The following is a 14,963-nucleotide window of genomic DNA, read 5'->3' on the forward strand; positions in this document are numbered from 1 at the left end:
CAATATTCATTAATGAGGACAACAGTGTAATGAAGAACAGAAAGAAGGTGAAGACCTCTCCCCTCCTTTCTAGAACTGTATCTGAGTGAGCTGACTCAGGACGCATTATCTGAAAATGCCCCAGACCTATAATGCTGAAATTCAGTAGCTGCTGCCACTACACTGTGGTAGCCAGTGTTTGTATAGTGGTTAAGACAGGTAGACCACTAATCTGGGGAACTGGGTTCGCATCTCCGCTCCTCCACATGCAGCTGCTGGGTGACCTTGGGCTAGTCACACTTCTCTGAAGTCTCTCAGCCCCAGCCACCTCACAGGGTGTCTGTTGTGGGGGAGGAGGGGAAAGGAGATTGTTAGCAGCTTTGAGACTCCTTCGGGTAGTGATAAAGCGGGATATCAAACCCAAACTCTTCAAACTCTAGCTAAACACACACACACACACACACACACACACACACACACACACACAGGTTCCATAACCACTTCCTGGGTGGTCAAGTTTCTTTCACAATAATCTAATTATTTGCCTTCCTCCTTCTGTCTTCTTCCAAGTTCTGCCTTTCTACATCACCTCGCACTTTACAACCACTGTTGTTGTTTAGTCATTTAGTCGTGTCCAACTCTTCGTGACCCCATGGACCAGAGCATGCCAGGCACTCCTGTCTTTCACTGCCTCTCACAGTTTGGTCATGTTGGTGGCTTCGACAGCACTGCCCAACCATCTTGTCCTCTGTCATCCCCTTCTCCTTGTGCCCTCCATCTTTCCCAACATCAGGGTCTTTCCCAGGGAGTCTTGTCTTCTCATGAGGTGGCCAAAGTATTGGAGCCTCAGCTTCAGGATCTGTCCTTCCAGTGAGTACTCAGGGCTGATTTCCTTCAGAATGGAGGGGTTTGATCTTCTAGCAGTCCATGGGACTCTCAAGAGTCTCCTCCAGCACCATAATTCAAAAGCATCAATTCTTCTGTGATCAGCCTTCTTTATGGTCCAGCTCTCACTTCCATACATCACTACTGGGAAAACCACCTACTGTATATTATTCCACATCAGGGCCTTGGGAAACAACCATCTAGGCTTTCCTACCACATCTCATTGCACTATCTAGTCATAGGCAGTGACTCACATGAGCCTGTTCAACAATATCCACTGCAGGGACTGGCCTTAGTTTTGTTTTCTGTTCTATGAATCACAGTATCATAGAGTTGTAAAAGACCCTGAGGATAATCTAGTCCAAACCCCTGCAAAGCAGGAACATGCAGCTGCCCCTTATGGGGACTGAACCTGAACCTTGGCATTATCAGCACCATGCTCTAACCTACTGTGCTACATCATATGCCATTACTAAACTCAATTTATGTATCAACACAAACTTGAATACAGGTTGATAAGGAGAAAGGAACACACTTCTACAGCGCCATAGGCAAATCAGTTTATTTGCAGTTTTGCATATGTTTGTGCATTAAGTCTGTTCCGTCCCAGTTCCATGTTACTATAAAAATAGCCTTGCCTGATCAGAGCAAAGGCCTGTCTAGTCTTGCATATTATTTCCTACAGCAGCCAACTAGAAACCTTCAGGAAGTCCACAAGCAAGACATGAGGATAACAACCCATTCCCATGGTTGTTCCTCAGTAACTGGTATTCATACAACCATAATGACTTTATCGATAGCCTTCTTTTACATGCATGTCCAATCCTCTTTTAAAGCCATCAAAGTTACCACAAATTGCCCCTACATGTACTTTCTATGAAGCTGAATTTGGGGCAATCCTCCATTCTCCTTCAGCCCCCTGCACTCCACCCCATTTGGTTGAGCAGCGTACCCCAATCTCCCAGATAGGCTTTCTGTGAGCACAGATTGGTGCAGGGGTGGGGAAACATTCCTTCTGTGAACTTCCATTCACTTATATTAGGATCCAAGCCAATGGGAATGTAGGGATTACATTTCAGAGAGTTGCCTGTTGTTAATCTCTCTCTCTCTCTCTCTCTCTCTCTCTCTCTCTCTCTCTCTCTCTCTCTCTCTCTCTCTCTCTCTCTTGTTATTTGGCTCTTACTTCCTTCACATCCTCTTAATGGCATTAAGTAGCACCTGTTGCAAAGGTACCAGAGACATGAAACTAGTAACTGTACTGGGCGTTATTGATTGACAGCTGGCACTGGGCAAATGGAAGCATTTGGAAGAGAGTGGGAGATAGGAGATATAAATGGTAAAACCGAGAAAACTGGATCATGATTGGCATGAAAGGAAGGGCTGGAATCTGCAGATGGGAGTCTAGTGGCAATGCATGGACAGCATAAAACAGCATAAGTCTCAAAGGATTGTGAACATTATTGTAACTTGTTGCTATTACATATTGCTAAATGTTGCTTTATTCATCTGGCTCCCTCTCCAGAAACAGTTAAGGCAGAGATAAAAGCTTTAAAAGACACTCTGGAGACTGGATATTTGTGTCACATCTATTTTGCAATGTACTATTTTCAGCTTGGAATAAGCTTTCCTGTGCTAACTATATCCCTGGAGTTCACTCTACCTGTCACTAATCAGTGATATGTAAAATACAGCAGTGTTTTGAAAAAAATAGTCCTGTTACTAAATTTAAATTGTGGTTAATAACCTGGGCTACTCGTTCTGCATCCCATTTTCTGTTTATAAATATGCACTGCCTGCTTCTGGACATGAACCATAGTGTTACAGGAAGAAGTCTCAGGCTTGCTTGTCTTCCTCCTCTTCTGGTGAGCCAAGAGGGAGAGACTGGAAGCTTCCATTTTCATATTCGATGAACCACAGTTTGTGATTAATCCTAGCTATGGTTAGCTGAAACAAATCAATTTCATTGGCTTGTTTTATCATTAACAGTTAGCTCTAGCTGGAAGAAACTGCAAGCTGCAGTTAAACTAAAATGGAAATGAAGGCAAGAATGCAAGCTCAGTGCTCACTATGGTTTGTTCTCAGAACACTGAACTATGGTTTAACATTATGTCTAAACTAGGCCACCAGGGACCCAGGTGGCGCTGTGGTTAAACCACTGAACCTAGGGCTTGCTGATCAAAAGGTCGGCGGTTCGAATCCCTGTGACGGGGTGAGCTCCCGTTGCTTGGTCCCAGCTCCTGCCAACCTAGCAGTTCGAAAGCACCTCAAAATGCAAGTAGATAAATAGGAACCGCTACAGAGGGAAGGTAAACAGCGTTTCCATGTGCTGCTCTGGTTTGCCAGAAGCGGCTTTGTCATGCTGGCCACATGACCTGGAAGCTGTACGCCGGCTCCCTCGGCCAATAATGCGAGATGAGCGCGCAGCCCCAGAGTCGGTCAAGACTGGACCTAATGGTCAGGGGTCCCTTTACCTTTACCTTTACCTAAACTAGGCCATTAGTCAGGAGTCCCACGGAGATTGGAATTGCTCAGAGGGCTAGGAGGAATGGGATAAGGATGTAGAATGGGAGCAACAGGATCCTAGAGAGGGGCCCAGAGAGTTGGGAGACTACTACCAGACACTCTGAGGATCTCATCAGTGGTACTCCTGTCCACCTGCAACTTGGTGGATGGAAGGGTGAGGTCCACATCACCTGAATGGCACAGGCATCATTTCACAGATAGCCACTGTAGGGAAGCTACTAGAGGTTGGCAGGGCCAGTTAGAGAGCTCCCTCTGTTCAATCCCCCTCCCCTCCCCCAAACTCATGAAAAAGATGTTTGGAGCTTCAAAGATGAGGGTACTTTTCATTTTGCAAAAGTGCTGTGGGCACCAGAGGGACATGGCATAACAAAAAATGGCTGTTACATTAAACATGATTGACAAAGGAGTGTCAGGCCTAATGAGCACAGCAACTCATCTCCACTAGGTCTTGTCCCCATGAAGCAATTGCTGAGACTGTAGGTCCCTGCCTCCCCATTCCCTTGGCTCTGAGCCTTCTTCCCTTGGTGGCTCTCCCAGCTGGCTCCTCCCACCATTCTTCTGTGTCCAACTAGTCCATGACATCAGGTGCCCATAAATGGAAAAGAGAGCATCTACATCAGCCACTGCCACACCCACTCACAGAAATAGAAGGTGATTGTACTTTTCCTCTGTTCAGAATAGATGGAAAGGTGGGTGTCTGTCCTGGCATTCAATAAAATGTGGTCATGTTTAAGGAGGGGCGATGTTCAGTGTAGGTGAGACCGAGCCAGTGCAAACAGGAACTGAGTGAGAAGAGCAAATGGTCTTTTGTGCACTGCGGATTTTTAAAGGGATATTCACCAAGATTTCCCCAGGGCACCACAGTGGGCATTGGTGGGCATACTGGCACCTGCAGGCACTGTGTTGACAACCCCAGTATGGTTGTAAGTCTAGTATTTTCCTAGCTGTGGTTGCTAAAAAGCAGCTGATCCCTCAGTGTTATTTTAAGAATCTGTCCTTAAGCCACATATGCCAGGAAGAGATCCAGACATTACAATGGGTACTTGCAAGTACTTTGACAATCAGGCTCCACATGTAAACTTTCTTAATTCTGCCGTCAGATTTTTATCTTTTAAAACCCATTTTTAATATTTAAACACTAACCCCATAGAAATCAATGGGATTTCTGGTGCATATTATTTTATTCTGCTTCATATATTTTTCCATGGTTATTCTAATTAAAAAAAATACTTTGCCACTCCCAGGCTATAGTTCCTGTTTCAGTTCATCATCTGGTGTGACAGCAAACTTCATCTACACTAAAAGAAATGTAGGATGTAGCTGTAAATCTCTTCTTTTTCTTCTGCTGTTTGCACCAACCTATGTCCTCAAACCATCATATACCACATTATCATACATGTATATAGACATCTCTCACATGCTGGATGGTGAGTTAAGAGAGGAACTTGAGCTGCATTTTATTAAAATGCCACTACAACCAGCTCTGAGTATTGCCAGTGTTTTAAGTTTGTAGATACCCCAAGTTGTCTTTTCTCTCCTCTGTATTCAAAGTTTGGACTAGGCACACTACAGTAAAAAAGTGCTTGGTTTTCAGCTAAAGTGAGTAAGGAAGAAAACTAACTTACCTGAAGGCAGTTGAAAATGACAAAGAAGACCAGCATCCATAGATGTCTATAAGCCATGTGCAGTCCTCCCCATAGCCATGTAACGGAAATGAGGGCAAACAGGTATAAAACCAGCGGGATTTCTAGAAACAATTACAACAGGGGAATTTATCAGCTTTGTTAAAAAAAAATTTTTTTGTAAAGTTTCAGTCTTGAACCTGTAGGTAGAGATGTTTCTAAGTTCTCAACGTCTTCTTTGAACATCAGAATTACATAACAAGGGCAATCAATATAGCGGTGACTGGGAAATTTCTGAATCTGCCCTTTCCTGCTTTCGGTCAGCTTTTGAGGAGAGGCATGAGAACGAGAGCACCATCTGCTGACTAATTCATCCCAAAGGCTGCCAAGCAAGATCTGGAATGATGTATCTGGCAGCAAACAGTGGGTGTCAGTGGGTGCCGCTCTCTTATGAAACACATGGGGGGAAATTACTGCATTTCAGGGAGGACAAAGCATGTTAGGCCTCTATAAAAGCAGGTTGAGTCAGCAAACATTGGCTTTCCAAATAATCGAAGTGCTGATGAGGGCATGGGAGAATTCGGAGGAAGAAAAAAAAAAAGAATTTAGCATTTAGATGAGCAAACAAATTCCTTAAATTCCACGAAAAGACTGATTAGGTGATGCCAGATTGATCTTTGGTATTGACATTGCACTCACAATGGATGGCAAAGTCCGTATTTGCTCAGTTTTGTACCTTTCAAAATGTACAGTTGTTCTGCAAAGCATTGCCCTTTCTCCACATTATTAATTAATGCCCCTTCAGCAAAACGGACAAACGAGTGACGAGAACAGGAACACAGTAGCTTATCCGGTCTCCCAAGCTCACGTGCCTTTGCTTGATGCAAAAGATAAATCCTATATTAAGGCAGGTAGCTGACAGCATGGACAGCTTCCAGCCAGGCAAGGAATAGCTGCTTAAAGGATTGCAGTACAATTGCCTTCATCACCATCATGGCCCTGATATTTGTAAAAACCAATGTCAGTTTCTATTCACAAAGCAGGGGGGCTGCTTGAAGCAACAGGACAGGTGGAATGAAGGCAGGTGGTAAATGCTAACCATGTTTCTCCGAAAATAAGACACCGTCTTATATTTATTTTTCCTCAAAAAACAAACAAACCCCACTATGGCTTATTTTCAGGGGATGTCTTATTTTTTTCCTCCTCCTCCTGCCGCGGCCAGCATTGCTGCTGCGCCTATCACCATGTCTTGTTTTCGGGGTATGGCTTATATTCCTTGAATGCTTAAAAATCCTGCTACGGCTTATTTTATGGCTACGTCTTATTTTTTTGGAGAAACAGGGTATGTAAGTTTCTCCATCCAAGCACTTTTAATGCTGCAATCCTATACCTACTTGCCTGCACCACTGAAGTCAACAGTACTTTAGAAAAAGCATGTACAGAATTATGCCGTAAGTTTGGTTTTAATAAACTTACGGGGTAGAATTCAATGATGTGCTATCTCAGCTTGCCAGATGAACAATGCTTTCTCCCTTCTCCCTGAACACTGTTCTGGTTGTTTTCTTGACCCACCCCAGCCAAGTTCTTTTTGGGGGGGGGCTGAGGGGTAAATGGGGGAAGGAGAGGTAGGAAATGCCTGCAGCACAAATGAAAGCCCTTGCACAGGTCTCTTTCAACTCACTCTTCTCTCTCTCTCTCTCTCTCTCTCTCTCTCTCTCTCTCTCTCTCTCACACACACACACACACACACACAGGCATACACTGGAACGGTCCTTCTTGTCCTTATTACCAATAAACAGGCACGAAGTTCCATCTGACATGGAGGGGCTCATCACGTGTGCATGACATCACACGTGCGACACACATGTGATGTCACACAGGTCGGGAGGAGCCCGCAAGGCACGCTGCTGCCACAGTGAGGCCTGGCAAGGCCCAGCCCCAGCCCCACATACTTTGCACATACAGCCCCACATACTATGACAAGAAATATTCCTGGCAGGGCAGTCACATTAGCAGGCTATTCTTTCACTGGTTAAGGAAGAACTCCAGAGTTCACCCCAACCTGTAGCCAGAAAGTTCTGCAGTATCTAAGACAGGCATCCCCAAACTTTGGCCCTCCAGATATTTTGGACTACAATTCCCATCTTCCCCGACCACTGGTCCTGTTAGCTAGGGATCATGGGAGTTGTAGGTCAAAACATCTGGTGGACCGCAGTTTGGGGATGCCTGATCTAGGGCCTCTCAGAAATCATCTAAGCGGTCACAGGACTATATCCTTTGAGATGTTTTCTTGCTTATTTTCACAGTAAACCAGATTTACATTGTAATTAATTGCAGTATTACCGGTATGTGCCTTAGACTTTTTCAAACATCTGCCTACCCAATATTGATACCCAATATGGAAAAATGGATCATCTTAGTCAAAGATTTAAATGGATGTGTCCTTAAAAGGCCCATACAGAAACAGGATACAACCAACTTTATTCGCACTATGGTTAGACCCATCCCAAATTCCTGCCAGCCAGGCAAGTGGAAGGTGTTTTCTTCCCAGGAAATTGTGTCTTATATGATTAAAGTAGTTATCTGCTGTTTGGTGTTAATTTGCATTCATGCTCTTTGCTTCCATTTTTCACTTTAAACGTGAACATCATACTAAGTCACTGTCTTATGAAATGAGAAATTAACACAATATATTGAAAACAATTAAGAAGCAGCAATGCACAAAGTACTGGAGTGTTTTGTTTTGTCTGAATGGTTGAGCCTAAAAAGCAAAACAATATAGAAAATTTGTGCAAGTTTGGCCATCTCTTTCAGACTTCTGTTTATGCAGCTTTGAAAGTTGGACCGAGGGGGGGGGAGGGAGAACGCATAAACTAATAAAGCTATCATGCTTAGGCATAATGAGGAAAAAAAGGATGAGTAAGCTAACATTTGGCATAGGTTTGAGCTGAAGTTAAGTATAGGAAAGGGTTGGGGGAGAACTTGCACAGTCATTCCATGGGAGCTGGGTGTGTGTTGGAGGCTGCAAACCACTGCATGGGTGGCAGATAATCCATTGCCTGCTTTTCCAATCATGGACTCCTTTCCTGGCCAGCCTTTGTGTGAGATCATAAATTCTACAACAGGTGTGTACGTAATGTCTCATTGCTCTACTCACATCCATCCCACCCCACACACATTTGAGTGGATCGGCCACAGTCCCATAGACTTGGTGAGGTACATTACTTAAAAAAAAATAATGCTTTGTTATATTAAAATGTTAAGTTCAGGCCTTGTGCAGCAAGTGGCATAATTAAAAGGTGCTGAAAGTGTGCAGAGCTTCCTGTTTTTCTCAAATCATTTGGAAGTTCAGCTCTTGTTCTATTATGTTGCAGTTTTGTCAATAACAATTGCTTCACTATGGAGTGTTTAACCTATTAATACAATGCTGAAATCCAGCCAGTTTTCAAAAAGTCAATAGCTGGCCGAGCACTCTGCAGTGACATTTTGTCCTGGCAACCCAGCATATTTTGATCAAACAAAGCCTCCAAAACAAGAACAAATAAGACTTGCTAAGCAGCTCCTGGGAAGCCTTAAAATACATGCTTTGACGAAAAGTAAGGTACTGTATTGCAGAAAAAGAAGAAGTTGTCAATAACATGTGTTTAAAGGAAACATTAGCTAGGAAATGAAAGGGTCTAACTGGCTTTGTTAACTAGATCCCAGTCTCATACGGAAACATATTGCATAGGGTGACTGAGGTCTGAGTATCAGATCAACAATCAGAACACCACTAGGAACAGTAACCACCTACAATTGCCAGGAATAAAACTCAGAAGACACAATATATCAACAGAATGGTGGAACAGTCAAGCCTTTAACAGAATAGTGTAGGTGAGGAATGTAAAATGGAAGCTTAAGTGAACATTAAATGCCATTGTTAGGACCTTGCCTGGCTGCTTTACAAATACTGTCAAACAATTAGCTCTTTATCGGACGAGAGGGATAGGAGATTCTGTTTAACTTTTCATCAGTACTATCTATGTTTTGGAAATATATGCACCAATTGACTTTTGCATGTGCAGTCCTATGAAATCTGCTACAAAAGTTCTTCACTACTTAGAAAGAAACTGCAGGACAAAGTGTTATCCTGAGTTGCAGGTGCTTACAGGACCCAGGTGGCGCTGTGGTTAAACCACTGAGCCTAGGGCTTGCTGATCAGAAGGTCGGCGGTTCGAATCCCTGTGACGGGGTGAGCTCCCGTTGCTTGGTCCCAGCTCCTGCCAACCTAGCAGTTCGAAAGCACGTCAAAATGCAAGTAGATAAATAGGAACCGCTACAGCGGGAAGGTAAACGGCGTTTCCGTGTGCTGCTCTGGTTTGCCAGAAGCGGCTTTGTCATGCTGGCCACATGACCTGGAAGCTATACGCTGGCTCCCTCGGCCAATAATGCGAGATGAGCGCGCAACCCCAGAGTCGGTCACGACTGGACCTAATGGTCAGGGGTCCCTTTACCTTTACCTTTACCTTTTATGCACATGGTTGGGAGGACAGCCTACAGAAAGTAAGGTTTCATTTTAATCTTCTGTATCTTATGAGAATTGTAGCTGGATGCTAGATCAAATTGCATTTGCTGGGGGGAAATAATGAGCACAATCCAATACAACTTAAGCATTGATTCAATGGGAGAAGTTAGCACATGTTGAGTTTCTCCCATTTCAATCACCGTGGCTTAAACAAAAGTTTTATTTTGTGGATGAAGAGGAACTAACTAGCTAACATAAATTTCCCTTTAAGGGAGACTTATCAGGATCTGCATCCAGGAGCCTTATCAAAATTACGTACAGAATTAAATATACTTAGACTAATAATTTGCTTTTATGAAAAAAATGCTTAAGAGTACTAAAGCACTGTAAATGCTTCTTTTATGTAAAAATAAAAGACTAAAAGAACACCTTTCCAAGGGGAATGTTTAGGATAATATAATGTTTTTATGGTATCAGAGCCTTCAGATGAGTAATTAAAACTAAATAATCTGCAAAGGCCATGCTACAAATGGCCCACGACATTAAGGAACAGAAGGGAAGAACGGAAAGTTCAAACTTGCTTTTACAAGCAGCAGGCATGCCCTTTCGTGGAGCACGTCACTGACAGCTCAGCTTATGCGTTAATGAATTGTGCCATGCTCGGGTGTTCCTTGCTTCAGCACCATAAGCATACTTAACAACCCAATCCTATTTATTCAGTGCCTAGTCCCACTGTGTTCAAAAGGCATTATTTCTAAATGAAAGTGCATACAATCACATCCTAAGTTATCCGATCAAGCAAATGAAACCCAACTGTCTCTACCTGAGATAGAAGCATCTGAGCCTTTTAAGCATTCCCCTAAAACTACATTTCACTTGCTAATGTATGTAAAGGTTGCCTGGGATAGCTCAGTTGGTAGAGCAGGAGACTCTTAATCTCAGGGTCATGGGCAGTGCCGGATTTACGTATAAGCTAAACAAGCTACAGCTTAGGGTCCCACTCTCTTGGGGCCCCAAAAAAATGTAAAGGAAAAAAAACCTGGATGTACATTTCCAAAATATAAGATTAAAAAACAAATAAAACAACCTACATACAGCAACAGTGTTTTGTGTTGTGTAGGCTCCTATGATGTAAGTAATGGGCCCCGCCTACTAGTCTGCTCCCTAAAATATCACTGGTTTGCTCATTTCTATATATAGGGTGTCTACATTCTACAATGTGCAAATGGCTTTAGATACCTATTAGGTCCATAAATTACCATATAGCATATATTCAACACAAAAAACAGCATGCATGCACACGAAAGCTCATACCAAAATAAAAACTTAGTTGGTGCACGGGTGTCAAACACAAGGCCCGGGGGCCTAATCCGGCCCGCCAGACCTCGTCATGTGGCCCGCGTAGCCGCCGCCGACAATAACCGCTGACAGTAGTTCTGGAGCCTGCGATTGGTCGAGGGTCAAAACCGGGGGCGGGGCTGCAGGCGGAGGCCGGGGCGGTGGAGCCGCGCTGATTGCCTTGGCCAGGGAATTTCAATTTCGAATGAGGCTGAGGGAGGCGGTGGCACAGCGGCCAGACGGGGAAGTGAGATGCAGGAGGAGGAGGAGGAAGCCCGCCGAGGAGGTAGGAAAGCCCTACAGGCGCTGCCGGCAAAGTTGGTGCCGGGACGGAGCAGCGCTGGATTTTTTTTTTGCAGGCTTTGCTGTTGTCTCCGAGAGCGAGTGAGGCGGCACTGGGGAGCCGCCGCCCGCCGCTTCCCTTCCTCTACTCGGCTGCATCCGGGAGGTGGGCGAGCGAGCGGGCGAAAGGGACGCGGAGTGAGCCTGAGGGGGAAGTAGGCGAAGCGCAACAGTCGCTCTCTTGATGGAGCCGGGTTTCTCTTCCCTCTTCCCCCGTTTTCTCCTCATAGACACTCGGGAGGGTGCCTGGCTTTTGCTCTGCCCCCCACCCCCGAGCCGCCCTTTGGCTTCTCAGTTCCGGTGGAGCTGCTCCCTGGGGGGCGGCCGGGAGGGAGGCGGCGACGACGGCATGGGTTCCTGCTCTTCCCGCTCTGTCGCCGCCACCTCTCAGCACCTCGTGATGTAGGGCTCCAGATGGAGTCGTCTCGCGGTTTGAGTAGGTGGGAGGGGAATTTTTTTTGGGGGGGGAGGTTTTCAAGCCTCCTCTGCCTGCAGTCCCGGTAGGGAGAGGCGGCGGCGAAGACGACAACAGCGCGGGTGGGGGGAAGAGCAGCTCTGAGGCGAAGATGCACGTCCGCTGGGGCTGCCGCCGCCTTCCTCCTCGGGAAATCCGCTGCCCTCCCTCAGCGCGAGGGGAAGGGACTCTGGCGCTGAGGAGGGAGGATGCAAAAGCAAAGCAGGGAGTTGGTGCTGCACCGCATGTTCCTGCCCCTCTCCAAAGCATGGGGTGGGTTGCAGCGTGTGGCATCCTGCCTAGCGGGGTTTGGGTGTGCGCAGGGCGGGAGAGGGAAGCCCTCTTTCCATCTGCAGGTTTTTAATCCCAGCAGTGGCTTTCTCCTTCCTGCCGAAGGTTTAGTTGAGCCCCCCCCCCCGGAAGCCGTCGATCCCCACCTTTTGTTCAAATTTCCCTCGTTTACATCCCCTCCCACACACGCGCCACGACGCAGGAATGTGATCCGCGTGGGGGCGGGAATGAGCTTACATTATTACAAAAACCAGTAATAATTGAATGCAGTGACAATAATTTATGATAATAAAGAGTGGACACATAGTCCTACAGACACAACCGGCCCTTTGAGGGTGACCAAACTGCTGATGCGGCCCCCGATGAATTTGAGTTTGACACCCCTGGTCTTTAAGGTGCTACTGAAGGAATTTTTTTTTGTTTTGACTCAGACCAACACGGCTACCTACCTGTAACAAAAAACAGCGACAATTTGTTGTTGACAAAGGACAGCTGGACATATAAAGGGCCCCATTACTTACCTTCAGTAGCTTAGGGCCTCATCAAACATAAATCTGGCCCTGGTCATGGGTTCGAGCCTCACGATGGGCAAAATAATCCCTTCCAACTCTCTACGATTCTATGATGGTTCTTTTAAAACGACTGTGGCGGGGGCAGTCAGGAGTAGGGCTAGCAGCAGAGTGGAAAAAGCTACGAGTCCATTTACCAAGCCTGATCATCTGCACTGAAAGGGCATGTGTGTGTTTTCTGACCAAAGAGGTAGGTAAGGCTAAAGTTGCACACATTTTCATGTACAGTATGTTAGCATATTGCACAGATTTAATTTGTGCCATTTCAACCTTCCATGGTTGGAAGCCAGCTGGTTAAAATTTTGCAAGTTAAACGCAAGCAAAGCAGAGAGCTTAAAAGCGTTTTTTGTGCAGGGAAAACCCAGTGTAAGAGGAAACTGGCTTTTAAGTCTTGTGTTGTTACTTTCCTTACGAAGTAAAGCAGTGAAACCTTTGTTAAGGAATACTGCTGGGATGGGAGACACTTTGGGTCATTCATTAGTTATGATTAGAAAACTAGGTTGTTGGCAATACAAACTAATAAGCTTTATTTGTTAATAAATATCTGGTCCTTGATCATGATTTTGGCATAGCTTATTGGAAAAGATAATTCTCAGCTGTCAACCAAGGATCAAAAGATTTTCAGGGTTTAAGCCACAGTGATTCATGTTTGCTCTTTAAATGTTAACAATTTTATGTTAGCTTGAGTTTGGAGATCAGAAAACATTTGTGGAAATGGTTTAAGTATAGAGTACACCATACTTTGTTGCTTGAGTTAAAAATACTAATTGCTCAGCACTGAAAAGCAATGAAGTCAGGAATGTATGGCACCTCTAGACTGCCACTATTTTCCAGGAGGGATTCAAGTATATACTGGAAATTTAGGTTTACACAGTTAAGTGGATTAAAGTGCTCTGTTGCCCTAGTGCAGGGGTCAGCAAACTTTTTCAGGAGGGGGCCAGTCCCCTGTCTCTCAGACCTTGTGGGGGGCCAGACTATATTTTGAACAAAAATATGAACGAATTTCTATGCCCCACAAAAAACTCAGAGATGCATTTTAAATAAAAGGACACATTCTACTCATGTAAAAACACCAGGCAGGACCCACAAATAACCCAGAGATGCATTTCAAATAAAAGAACACATTCTACTCATGTAAAAACATGCTGATTCCCGGACCGTCTGCGGGCCGGGTTTAGAAGGTGATTGGGCCGCATCCAGCCCCTGGGCCTTAGTTTGGGGACCCCTGCCCTAGTGCAACAAAGCCACTTAAAAAAACCCCTTACCCCAAACCATTTGTGATTTAAAAAGTGATGGTGAAATGTACTGAAAAGCGTGGGATGAAGAAATGATTAATGGGAAGATGTATAAACACTCCATGAGCAGCTCAGGATGAATGCTCATTGTTGTAGAACCTCCCCTCAAACAAATAAAAATGAATGCTCAATAAAGACCAGACACAATGCACATCCTCAAGCACTTCTAAATGTCTGAATTTTCTTTGTAATGTCAGCATATTGTGTTCATTTCCCCCCTGGCTATGGTGTTTACATTACCCCACCCCCCAAAAGCCAATAAAGAGAATAATTGGAACATTGTGTTAATAGTGCCCTGAGTTTCTTTGCAAATATTTGCTTTGCTTCTCCCTCTTGAGTTGAAAAGGTGACATGATGTGTTTAAATTTTAAAATATTTTTAATTAGTTGGGGGGGGACTATTCTGTAAAGTAACTTTTATTTTCTTCATAGCAGGGCTAGAAGGACAGGAATTGATCTGACAGCAAAAGAAAAAGGGCAAGATTCTGTCAAAGGAAAAAGCATTTTAAGGCCTCCTGAATTCAACGGGAACAATTTGAGAAAACTCTTAACTGAACTCTCTCAAATAATTACACAATGAGCTTCTTACTGCAGTTTGATCTTTTCTCAAAAGTTTATGCATGGGCTGCCCCAGAGTTATGTTAAGGGAGGAAACAGAGTCTCAGCACAGGAAAAATGTTAATCCCAAAGTAAAGCCACTTTTAGTAAAGGAAAGCCAGCAGCAGACAATGCACAAGTTGGTGTCTGTTGATGGAAGAAAAATTCAGGTATGCTAAACTGGGCAATTTACCAGAATGCCTATGAGCTCCACATCGCTCCCCAGGCAATGATCCCGCAAGGAACCATACAACTTCCCTGCTTTGGGCGAAAGAAAGGGAGGAGGGAAACCATACTTATGGTGAATTGTGGAGCCTCCAGTGAGCTCTGAATTATGATCACTGCAGGGCCGGCCCTAAGGCAAGGCTGGGTGGCGCAATGCGCCAGGGCGCCAGGCGGCGCCACACAGCTGCACCCGCGGCAGCCGCACTGCGCACGCCAGACAGCCGCGCAGGGAAACGAGGGAGGGCGCCGCCGGAGGGATCTTGGCGCCAGGGCGCCAGATATGCTTAAGACGGCTGGATCATTGTATAAGATTCCTTGATTGACATATCATGAGCCAATC

The 14,963-nt window shown here is 45.0% G+C and overlaps 1 protein-coding gene across 1 annotated transcript in view; it reads right to left on the reverse strand.

Moving 5' to 3' along the window:
* The window catches only part of ADGRV1 (adhesion G protein-coupled receptor V1), a 253,099-nt gene that overhangs the window by 22,495 nt on the left and 215,641 nt on the right, over nt 1–14,963 (reverse strand). The window contains exon 87 of the mRNA XM_088653182.1: nt 5,013–5,134. Coding sequence (XP_088509308.1) covers nt 5,013–5,134 — 122 coding nt within the window. The remainder of the gene's footprint in view (nt 1–5,012; nt 5,135–14,963) is intronic.

Source organism: Zootoca vivipara, chromosome 10 (assembly GCF_965207765.1).
Source record: "Zootoca vivipara chromosome 10, rZooViv2.hap1.1, whole genome shotgun sequence".
NCBI classification, from domain to species: Eukaryota; Metazoa; Chordata; class Lepidosauria; order Squamata; family Lacertidae; genus Zootoca; species Zootoca vivipara.